Consider the following 11,771-nt stretch of genomic DNA (forward strand, 5'->3'; position numbering starts at 1 on the left):
GTCTACACACTTACACACTTCGTGGATATAAACAACCTCGAGCACTCTCTGTGGCTTTAGACGCCAGCATCTCCCACCTATGTCCCCAGCCCTGTCCTCTGAACCCTCCCCCTGCCCTGGGCTTCCTGGGCTTCCTTCTTTTACTCTTAGAAACTCAAGAGGAAAAATCCCCTACACAGCCACTGGCAGGATGAACCTAATTCACTGCGAGTCATCGCCTTCAGATCACACGTCAAACACTCACACACTCTAAAGGCTGAAGGATAGTGTGAATGTCACAAAATGTCACCTTCACTAAGATGAACAACTCCTGCAGTCTGACAAGGCGCGGGGAGAGAGAGCCGGGAGGGGAGAGGGGAGTGCTGGGAGCAGCCTTGCAGCTGGCTTCTTACCGCAGGGCCAGAGAGAAGGCTGCTGTTAACATGCTTTTGGACAGACAGGGCCGGGGCCTGGCCAGGCCTCGGGTCAGCAGTACCTGAAAAGAAAAGTCAAGCCGTCAGCCTATGCATTGAGATTCTGTAGCTGGCAGGCTAGCCAGCCACTCAAGGCCAGCCTGGTCTATACAGTGAGTTCCAGGCCAGCTTGGTTACACAGCAGATCCCTTCTCAAGCAAAACAACAAAAAGGCAAAAGAAACAAACACTGCAGATAATCTGCATCAGAATGGAGCTGGGGAAGAGAGCTGCCCACTGTGGAGGCCGCGTCTGCCCCTCCTGATCCCAAATGCTGGGTAGAAAGCATTTTCATGATCAACAGCTAAGATAATAGTGTCTGTAAGCAGGGTGTCTGTGCCCCTGCAGCCCTGGCTTCCCAGAAGCGCTCAAGCCTAGGGCTTTGAGGTTGGGGGTCAGCAAGGCAGTCCCTGAAACAATCCCCCAAGACACTGAGTGAAGAAAATCCACGTGAAATGTGACCTAAGCAATAGCCACGGCCGACACACAACTGTGTTGTGGAGATGTGGAACTGAACCGGGAGCCAGCCATCCTAGCTCTGGGCAGAACAGTCAGATCAGCGGTCCTTACAGCCCAGGAAGCCCAAGGCTCCCCTCAAGAACCAGCACTTTCCGTCCGGTCTCCAGCTGAGAACCGGTGCTATGGAGTGGACAGAGGAGCACCTAAGGTAGCTGAGACAGACACACACTATCCCCCTCCACCAAGGAGCAGGCCAGCCCTGGGCCTCCTTCTGGGACCTCAGTGTCAGCCAGCAGGCTGGCTTGCCCTTGTAGCCATCATGTAGAACTTCCTAGAAGCTGAATGCTGGTCCTCCCTCCCAAGACCACAGTGCCTGAGGTGACAGAAGAGGTCACTGCCCGTCTTCAACTCTTGGGGCGGGGGTGGGGGGGGGGGACACCATTCTATGAGGAGCAAACCATTCTATGAGCAGCATGCAAGGCAATGTGCACACCCAGGAAGACCCAATGCAGGCACGGCAGGCAGGGGATTTTAGGGGTGGGGCCACAGACCTGCAGCACAGAGTAAAGTCCTCGCTGGTTGAGATGGCCCATTATATTCGCGCAAATGTGGTTCAGGGCTGGCCTAAGGCTCTCACCTAAAAGAAGAAAACAGCTTGAGAAGACAATCTCTTGCCACAGTGCAACCAGTGGAACAGAGGACAAGGCCTTGGTGACATGGGGTTGATGAGAAAGGTCCCCGCAGGCTCAGTGACTGACTGGGAAGGAGTGGACCCTAACCTTAAGGAAGTGGGGATTTGCTGGAGGAAGTGCATCACAGGGTGTTTTAGTGGGTTCGGGTTGTCCCAGTTCTATCCTGTTTCCTGTGTACAGATGAACTGTGCCCACTCTGGTCCCCAACTGCCAGGCCAGTTTCTAGCTCCTCCTGCCAGATTTCCCTGCCATGGTGGACTGCACCCCCAATCCAACCATTAGCCAAAGGGGACCCCCTTTCTTCTTCCAGCTGCTTTCGTCAGGGTATTCTAGCACAGCTCCAAGCACCTGCACAGCACCCCAGGCCACAGTCCCAGGGGAGGGGACAGTCCCTGGCTCCCTGCCAAGCTTCCTAATCCCTTAGGGCAAACTAGAGCTCTGGGAGGCAGACTCCCACAGGAGGTCTGGCTCAAGTGTTACCTCTAGGTTTGACCCCCGTTTGACCCCTCGCCAGAAGAAACTCAGCTGGCACTTCTAGGGCCAGGCAGGCTCTCTTCTCCCAACCAGGACACGCCCACCCAGCAGGGCTCAGCTCTCAAAAGCTGGAGGACCCTTCCAGGTCCAGAACCACAAGTAAATGAATCCTTGCTCACTCAAGGCGTAGGATTGGCGCAGAACACCCTCCCCGTACTTTAGATTGCCTGCTGGTAATCTGTAGCGACTGGTACACCACCACCACACCACCACCGCCTGCCCTGGCGGTAACATAACAGCCATGACACATTAGAGGACCGATGTGTTTTTCTTTCGAGAGTTCCCAATCTGCAGCTGTTTGACCCCACGGCTGTGAAACCCGCTTCTGATTGGTGGCATCTGCTCGGCAGACTCCGGCTCTGCGCACCACAGCATCTCCAGTGTCTAAGCGTGTCCAGCATGTACAAGTCTGTGTGCTGAGTGTCTGTGTCAGACACTATGGACAAGTTCTAGGAGAGAGGGCCACTGCACAGTAAACATTATGGGCAAAATAATATTACCATTGAAAACATTTAGGTTTCTTTTTATGCATAGAGTGCTCTGCCTGCCTGTATGAGAAACCCTTGTGCCTGATGGCCATAGAGGTCAGAAGAGACACCAGATCCCTGGAACTGGAGTCACCAACGGCTGTGAGCCACCTTGTGGGAATCCAACTCCAGTCCTCAGGAACAGCTGTCACTGCTCTTTACCTGGACAGAGTCATGTGTCCAGACCCCTACTATTTTTTAAAAATGTTTTTGTTTGTTTTTTGTTTTCAAGACAGGGTTTCTCTGTGTAGCCCTGGCTGTCCTGGAACTCACTCTGTAGACCAGGCTGGCCTTGAACTCAGAAATCTACCTGCCTCTGCCTCCCAGAGTGCTGGGATTAAAGGCGTGCGCCATCACCGCTTGGCCTTTTTTTTTTTTTTTTTACAAAAAAGAACAGGGAAGAGTCTTCTCACAAACATTCAAAGGCAGGAGGGTCTCCATGCATGATAAGATAAATCAAGCCCACGGGCTCAGGCTCCAGCTCAGGGCCTCCCAAGCTTGCGTGGTAGAAGTGCTTCTCACGCAGCGGAGGTGTCCCCTGTCATACCTTTCCCCCGTAGAATCTTCCATGTTGAAGTGTCCGTGAAGGTCACAAGCATGGTGAGGTACAGCGTGATGAGCCTGGAGTCCTGTAAAATTTCTGGCTGCAAGGATAGAGGAAGATTAAGACTTGCACACGCGCTCCGCTCCACGGCACACGCGCTCGCTTCTCTATCGCACAGCCAGTGCATGTGTGAGCCCACTCTCAGCACGAGTTCTTAACCATAGGACCAAGCAGCCTTGAGAGTCAGGGTCCCAGGCTGTGGGGCTGCCACACACACACACACACACACACACACGCGCGCGCGCACACACGTACACATGCATGCACGCACACCACGCACACACGCCACGCACACACACATGCATACACACGTGCGCACACACACACGCGCGCGTGCACACGTACACACGCACGCACACACACCACACCACACACACACATGTGCATGCACATGCGCGCACACACACACACACACCTACAGCTGACCATATGCTGCAACACATGCTAATGGGGACTAGGGGCTACAACTTGGTCTCACTACTTACTGGCTGTGTGATCTTGGAGAAGTTTCTTAACCCCTCTGTGCTTTGGGTCACTTATCCGTTCACTAGGGGCAGTAGCGCTGAGCTCTCATGGGGCTTTGTAAAGAAAGAATAGCGGGACGCGGAGACCCATGTGTGGTGTGTGTCCTGTAGTGTGACGGTGGGTGCAGGTAGATCAGGACGTCAGTGTCTGTCCCTTTTGCTCTCTTGTATGTTTGAGCCAGGGTCCCTCACCTACACTGCTGAGAGTCACCTGACTCTGTCCCCCGCCGCTGGGCTTACAGACACTCAAGGCATGCCCCAGGTTGATGTGATGGAGATTCAAATTCGGGTCCTGTTACTTGCACTACAAACAGCCTCCCGCTCAGTCACCTCCCTGGCTCTGGAGGTTCTGTCACGGAGACTGTTCAGTGAGCACTCCCAAGAGGCTCATCAGCTCTCTCCTGGCTACTAGACCCCCAGAGGCACAGACAGTGAAGGAGGGCAACTGAGGCACCAGGTGAGGACACTGCCAGCAGCGGGTGTGGGGGGCTCACCTTGAGCTGTCCGAGGAGCTCACAGCAGTACCACAGGATGCTCTTGATCTGCTTAATCCACAGCAGAGTGAGGTCCTTGGACAGAGCCAGGGACACGTACCATACCTACAGGCAGAGAGAAGCACAGCAGTGTGGGTGTGGCACCACAGATGGTCTACTGAGGCAGTGCGACTGCATGGATGAGGAGGGGAAGCAGCAAGGACTTTAACACTAAACCCAGAGCTCTCGGGCCTAGAAGGGCAGCAACCATCTTGAATCAGAGACACAGCTCTGTAGATGAGGACAGGGTGCTGTTCAGCCGCCCGATGCTCGGCTGCACATCTGTCTGATCCACCAAGAGGGCCTCTTAGTGCGCATGCTCGGCCTGCAGAGCTCACAGGAGACTCTCCAGCTCCCGCACACTCCCGCACACTCACCTTTGGCTCATTCTCGGCATCCATACTACTCAGGATGCTGCGACACAACTTCTCCAGTCTCTGCGGGAGCAGAAAAGCTGGCCGTCAGAGCTCCAAACTGATCAGAACATGAGAAGAACAGCGAGTCTGTGCTTGGTGGGCGTACACACAAAACATGCAGGGAACGTGTTGTCAGGGGATCCAAACCATACACTCACGATCGGATTAAATTCCCACTTAGAGACACGGACACAACAGCGCAAGGCTGCAGACGGGCCTCAGAGTGGAGGCTTAGAGACCCCCTGGCCACAGCTGGTTAGCTGTGCACTCCACACAGAAGCCCAGCACGGGGAGTCCTTTCGCCTCACTCTAACCTGCTGACTCCCACCGCTCCTAGCGTGGCTACCCTGCCGCAGGCTCACAGCTTCTAACCCGCGCCCTGCACCCCACAGGCAGCTCTGTGAGCCCAAGCCTCGGCCTCTGGTTCATGTTAACCCTGCAGGCAAGTCAAGAAAGAGTAGAAACTGGAAGAACAGCTTGCTCGGCTGAAAAGGGCACGGACGGCACCACAGTGTCCTCCCCATAATGGGGTCACCAACTGAAGTCCGAAGGTCCTCATCTTTGTGACCATTTGCCCTTCTCAGCTGGGCTAGAAGACCTTTCCTGTCTGGGTTCCCTCTGGAGCCCCCAGTGGTACCCTGAGCATGGTCGTCAGCGCCTACTGTGACTTTCCTAAGCGACAGAGGGGAGAGTGGTCTGTTTTACAGGGTGAGAGGCAGCATTTCATCAAATGCACCCCAAACTCCAGTGTGTTTCTGGGGAACTGGAGCCTAGGCCTGCACTGGCCCCTCTGGCCAGGACAGGGAGCAGCCCCCACTGCTCCCTCGGGCGGGGGCCTCAGCCCTGTGGCCCACCACCTTCAGACCGATGACTTGCGTTTCCTACTGTGTTGTCTCTGCCGTCTTTCACCCATGTCCTTCAGCTGTCTGCTTCTCACACACATCTGAGGATAATTCCCAGTGTGCAGAGACCCCCAGAAGCAGGGCTCAATCTCTCCATAGGCAGTGGGCAGCCCTGAACTGTGCCTTGTGCGGGTACCTTAAACAAAAGGGTCGGGGCCTGGCCCTTACACAGGGAGAGAAGCAGTGGTAGTTAGGGCTCACCTCTTGGTCCTCGGTAGTTTTGCATATGAACAGCAGTTTCCTGGCAATCTTAAAAATACAAAGTGCACTTCTTTTACTGGACCCAGACTCATCAGCATTAAAAAACTCATCAATCTCGTCCCTAGATAGAGAAGAGGGGAAAAAAGGCTTTCTGAATGAGGAGCCGCTCATCGGGAGGCTTCTCCAGCAGTTGGCAGGAGCTGCTCTGCTCTCACCTGAGGTGTCTGCGCAGTCGCCTCCGGCAGAGGAAACTGCGGACTAGGGCCTGGATGGTCACCGCAGAGCGCTCCCGCTCCTTCTGCACCAGCCTCTCCTCTCGCGCCTGCCGGGCTCTGTCAATGAACCACGCTCTGGAGGTCTGAGATACAGTGAACATGTTTGCAAATGGACGTGGAGCCTGTGAGGACAAGAGAAGAGCTGGTGTGGGTCACAGGGTGGAGCACACACACAGTAGGGGCTGCTGTGGGTCACAGGGTGGAGCACACACACAGTAGGGGCTGCTGTGGGTCACAGGGCGGAGCACACACACAGTAGGGGCTGCTGTGGGTCACAGGGCGGAGCACACACACAGTAGGGGCTGCTGTGGGTCACAGGGCGGAGCACACACACAGTAGACTCTGGAGTGTACCTGGCAGCAGCAGAGGCGCTCAGCAGCCACCAGTCCCCCACAGAGCTCATGGCTCTCCTGACACTAAACTTCCTACTGGCTCCTTTCACACAGCCCACGGAGACCAGGGACACCAAGGCTGTTCCAAATAATCACATTTTCTTAAGGGTATGCTCAGCTCTGGGCGTAGAGCAGGGGAAGGCTCCCTGCAAGTTGAAGGAGAGCCCAAAGCACAAGCCGTCCCGTCCAGAGTTGCCAATTAACAGCAGGCGTCAGAGGTTCCCATGCTCAGCCTGCAGTGAAACAGCCACCTTCCACCTCAGCAGGTAACGTGTGAAGGAAGAGGCAGACATGATGTTAACACCACTGGGGTCACCCGCACACAAGTGTGCCTGTGCTGTGTCCAGTCACACATGAAAAAGAGAGGGCTTTTTCCTTTATTTAATTACATTTTCTTCGGGTAAGCAGGAACGAGCAAGTGTGTTTGTCTGGTGCCTGTCACACCCGAGGCCTGGGGATGAGACTCAGGCTGTCAGGCTGGGCAGCAGGCCCTTCGTGCTGAGCCACTTCAATTGCAGCTTACAAAGGTTAGCGTGCACGTGTGGTATGCTGGTGTTAGCAAGTGTGTCACGGAATATGTGTAGAGGTCAGAAAACTGTCTGAGTGGCCCATTTTCTTTACATGTGTTCTGGAGCTTGAAATCAGACCACGGAGCCTTACCCAACCACCTCGGCACCCCAAGGTCTTCTTTACATGTACTGGGGCCAGAGAGACGTGTCATGGGTTAAGAGCACTGTTGCCCTCGCAGGAGACCCAGGTTCAGTTCCCAGCAGCCCACGGCAGCTCCTAACCACCTGCAACTCCAGTTACAGAGATCCGAGGCCCTCCGCAGTGCCTCTGGAGGCACTGCAAACCCACAATGCACACACAAGCAGGCAAGCAGATAACGTACAGAGATGAAACGTTTTTTAGGAGCATTTAAAACTACATTTATTTTGTGTGTGTGTGTGACGTGCACACACAGAACACGTATGGAGGAAAACACACATGTCGGTAGGTCTCCCTCCACCAGGGGGGTGCCAGGGATCAAACTCAAGCCTTTGCACACACTGAGAAGCCATGCACACGGAGGACTGCAGGTGACGCTGTCTCCCTCCACTGCCCTGCGTTGCATTTATTAAGGTAGGGTGTCTCATTTGAGCCCAGTGCTCACGAGTCAGCGCTCTACCTAAGCTGAATGGCCTCAGGGACCCCATTTCAAGCTGAATGGCCTCAGGGACCCCATTTCTGCTTGAGGTGCTGAGATTACAGATGGCGCCGCACTTGCCCAGCCCCGGTGGACTCTGGGAGCCTGAACTCTGGGCCTCCTGTGTGCATGCAAGAGCTTTCCCTCCAGTCGTGCTTCATGCAGCCATGGCAACCCCTTTAATCTGGTGGGGACACTACACATAACTTTCCTCTGGTAGGCTGAGGAGAACCGCACCTCCTTACCGACATGTGCCATGGGGTCAGAGGTGAACACTGATCAGTACAGGATCACTACAAACTGCTTTTGCCACAATCGGGTGGCTCTGACAGTCAGATGTACACAGCGTTGATCCCCTGAGCTCCTAAATGGGTGACTTCCTTAGCCACCAAAACACACTACCATCAGCCAGCTAACTGAATCATTAACATGAAATGATGCAGAAATCCAGAGTCTGGAAGCATCCTTCACCAGGTTAGGTCACTCAAAGCAACAGCCACTTTGAAACATACGTAGATAAACAGGAGGACCTAGATTTCTGTCATGAGCACACCCAGGGACCTCTGCAGCCCCTCCCAGCCCCCACACTTGTCAAACGACAACAGGGATCTGCTGACATACTGCTGCATCCTCAAGAACATGGTTGTTTTGTGCACAGTCGTCAAACGCACTACCAGGAAGGCCCACTACCAGTCACTCCCCTGAACTAGATCGGCATAGGCCGCTAACCACAGGGAGAGGAAGGAGGCTAGAACGAGAGGGGCAGTGTGTGCCTAACTGTCCCCTCTTTCCTCAGGACCTGGAGAGCTCACCTGAGGACCTGCCTGTGCAGCGGAGATCCTAGGTGACCATCAGTGAACGCCTGCAGCCTCTGGCTTCAGAGGAGTTGGATTTTCTGGCCTAAGAAAGATTCAGAATTAGTACTTTTTTTGTATGCATGACACTGCAATGTTGCCAAATGTGATATACTGTGGTAGTTTTAAAAAAACTATCTAGAGAGATGATTCCGCAGCTAAAAGCACTGGCAGCTCTCCCAGAGGACATGGGTTCGAGTCCCAGCATCTACATGGCAGCTCACAACTTCTGTAACTTGAGTTCCAGAGACTCCAACACCCTTACACAGACAGACATGCAGGTAAAACACCAATTTGCACAGAATTAAAAAAAATTATTTTTAAAAACCCTAAGTCTTCTCTAAGTACACTCCAACCTCAAAGTGACGCTAAAGACGATGCAATGTAAAAGATAATTACCCGTCATGCTGTTTTAACACTCTGCAGAGGGGTTCATGACCTAGAAGTGGAAAAAACAATGGCTGTTCCTGAGACAACCGGCTTCCACTTCTCAGTGACAAGGCAAGGGAATGTGTACACACGGAGCCATGCTGCGGCAAACCAGGTCTCGCCTGGTCAAGGCTGAGAGCCCAGGGAAACGTGAAGGGCAAAAAGCAAATCAAAGTGGCCATTTTGAGAGTTGGGATTTGTGGGTAGGGGAGCGCCCCTCCCACCCCCACCTCCAGAAAGCCAAGGTGTGGTGGCACAGGAACAGGTGCACGGGCCCGAGTCACACAGAGCTGGCACCAGCCCCTGGCTCTGTCAACTCTGCTGGGAGGGAGCCTCAGTCTCCCACCTTTGGCAATCAGCCTTGACGCATGTCATGAGAACGGATACCTGTGCACCGTGGTTCTACGGACCTTTGAACAGAACACTGCAAAAGCAGGGGGGGGGGGGGGGCGTGCTACCTTTATGAACACAGAGAGGATTTTTTCCTTTTTGAAGTTATTTTTATTGTATGTTTGTCGGTCTGTGAGAGCAGTGCCTAGGAGGGCCAGGAGAGGGTGTCAGATGCCCCTGGAGCTGGAGTTACAGGTCCTCAGGAGCCGGTGGTGCAGTGCTGGGAATGGGGCCCAGGCCCTCTCCTGAGCAGCAAGTGCTCTTCACCACTGAGCTCTCTTCCAGCCAATTTATTTTATTATTACCACTTTTTAAAACCTTCCCACCCTCACAGTCCCAGTAAGCTGTTTCCCTGTCTTCAAATGAGGTTAGATGTGCTAGGTCCAGCACTTGGGCCATCAAGTCCTGGTCCTATTGTTCAACTGTGAACATTCAAGTTCCTGGAAGGTGCAAGCAGGGCTCAAGGCATGACTACAACCCTAAGTCCTCTCCTCGAGATACCCCTACTCGTGGCTTCAGAGATGGTTCCGTGGCTCTGAGCACTGACTCTTCTTACAGAGTTCAGCTTCTAGCACCCACAGTTCTAGAGGATCCAGATTCCTCTTCTGGTCATGGGTACCAGGCATGGCATAGATATGGTGAATGCACATACATATGTGTGCATGAATGAAAACCACTCATATACCTAAAATTAAAAGATAAATCCAAAAAAAAAAAAAAAAAAAAAGATATCCTCCGTGGTAGGCAGGACCAGGAGCAGGAGAGGGCCCTGGACACAGGGATGACTACACACAAACTGTGCCCGGCACTTGTGACTACCTCAGAGCTCTCTCCCCAGGACCTCTCAAGATCTGATCCCTTTCTCCAAATTATCCCCATCTAAAATCTTACAGGCTGCTTCTGCTTGCACTTCTCAACAGCTAAGCTTTGTGGGTTTCTTCATTCTCTCCTGGCCCTTTTCCATTTACACATGAAGCAAATCAGATGCATGAGGAACTGGGCATTAAGTTCTCATTCCCCTGAGAGTCACAGAGACACGCGACAAAGACTGCAAAGATAACAATAAGGCAGCACAGGCTGAGAAGATACGATCTTGCCTCCCTCAGTCTGGGTTATACACTTAGTAAGCCACAGAGCCAAGCTGACAAAGACTCAGAGTCCGCGTTACTTCTATGTTCCCAGCAACTTGCTTAAAACTGACCTATTCGGTTGAGACTAACTTCAAGAAGCGCAACGAGTTGCACAAGGGTCCAGACTGTGAAGTAAAATAAACACAAACTGCTGAGCGACTTTCCTTTATGGTAGAAGTAGCTGGGTTTGCAGGCTTAAGGGCCACCATCTAAGGGGAGACCACATAACAGACGTTGTAGAGATATTTAACTAGGCCCTCTTTTATATCAGCTCTATCCTATGAGGCTACAACACTCCAATTTTAAAAGCCTAAGGATAGACAATAGCTTTTAAAGAAACCATTAATAAGCCAAGCTATTGCTCTTAAGACAGCTACAGCCTATCCAGATGGGGAAATGAAATGCAGAGGACATATAACTTGCCAGTGTCCTCACGGTCCCTGCCTTTGAATCCCAAAAAGGAATTACTTATTGATAAGTCAAAGAGACAAGGTTCAGGATTCACACACAGAGAGAATGACCCAAGAAAGAGAAGTTGACAATGCCAGGCACCCTTGTGGCTAGGGTGAAGTCAAATGCACCATAAGGAACCACACTAAAACGTATCATAAAATAACCTCTGTAAAGCAATCTAATTACTCTATTTACAGAGGGGGGAAACTGAGGGTCAGAGATGTGACTAGATTCACCCAAGGTCACACAGCGAGCGCACGGGGCTCGAATTCCACTTGGGGTGATCCAGAGGCCCGACGCCTTTCACTGGCACCAACATCAACATCAACAACCACAATAACAAGTCCGTCTCGCCCAGATTCAGTTGTCTAGTAAAGCAAGTCGCCTTCACACGAACATCAACGGAAGGGGACCACGGAGATCCCTGAAGCCGGAAAGTCAGTCTCTCCTCAGAATTCACTAAGCCGAGACTCGGCCCCCAAACAACCTCCCTCGGTCCCGGGCCCCGCCGCCCAGAGAATCAACCATCCTGTTCCCACTCGCTACCCGCAGTCCGGAGATCTTTATCGGTTCGAGGCCCCCGCACTCGGGGTCTGGGCCGCAGCTACCGCCGCCTCAGCCCGATACCCCCGAGTTTCGCCAGACCCGGGGCAGCGACCGAAGCCCGGTCGCCATCTTGCCCCGGGTGTTGTGCTCCGAACTCCGCCTGGAAGCAACTATTCAGTTCCGGGAAACAATAGTTCCGCACAGCTTCTTTGCCCATGCGAGGAAAAAAAAAAAAACCCAAAACCGTCTCTCCATCCTATCGTCTTCTTTAGC

General features: G+C 53.1%; 1 protein-coding gene across 3 annotated transcripts in view; it reads right to left on the reverse strand.

The window, feature by feature from the left end:
- Ube3b (ubiquitin protein ligase E3B) overlaps positions 1-11,713 on the reverse strand; it is a 43,656-nt gene extending 31,943 nt beyond the window's left edge. The window contains exons 1-9 of one of the 3 annotated variants that reach the window (XM_052168206.1): positions 11,499-11,712; positions 8,509-8,596; positions 6,059-6,240; positions 5,844-5,964; positions 4,702-4,761; positions 4,286-4,390; positions 3,211-3,307; positions 1,462-1,547; positions 393-475 (exon numbers count right to left, since the gene is read on the reverse strand). In XM_052168206.1, coding sequence (XP_052024166.1) covers positions 393-475; positions 1,462-1,547; positions 3,211-3,307; positions 4,286-4,390; positions 4,702-4,761; positions 5,844-5,964; positions 6,059-6,219 — 713 coding nt within the window. In that variant the 5' untranslated portion in view covers positions 6,220-6,240; positions 8,509-8,596; positions 11,499-11,712. Of the gene's footprint in view, positions 1-392; positions 476-1,461; positions 1,548-3,210; positions 3,308-4,285; positions 4,391-4,701; positions 4,762-5,843; positions 5,965-6,058; positions 6,241-8,508; positions 8,597-10,570; positions 10,662-11,498 lie in introns of those variants that run through there. The other 2 variants (XM_052168207.1, XM_052168208.1) reach the window with 2 other exon arrangements.
- Between the last annotated feature and the right edge of the window lie 58 nt (positions 11,714-11,771).

This window comes from Apodemus sylvaticus, chromosome 22 (genome assembly GCF_947179515.1).
Source record: "Apodemus sylvaticus chromosome 22, mApoSyl1.1, whole genome shotgun sequence".
Lineage (NCBI taxonomy): Eukaryota > Metazoa > Chordata > Mammalia > Rodentia > Muridae > Apodemus > Apodemus sylvaticus.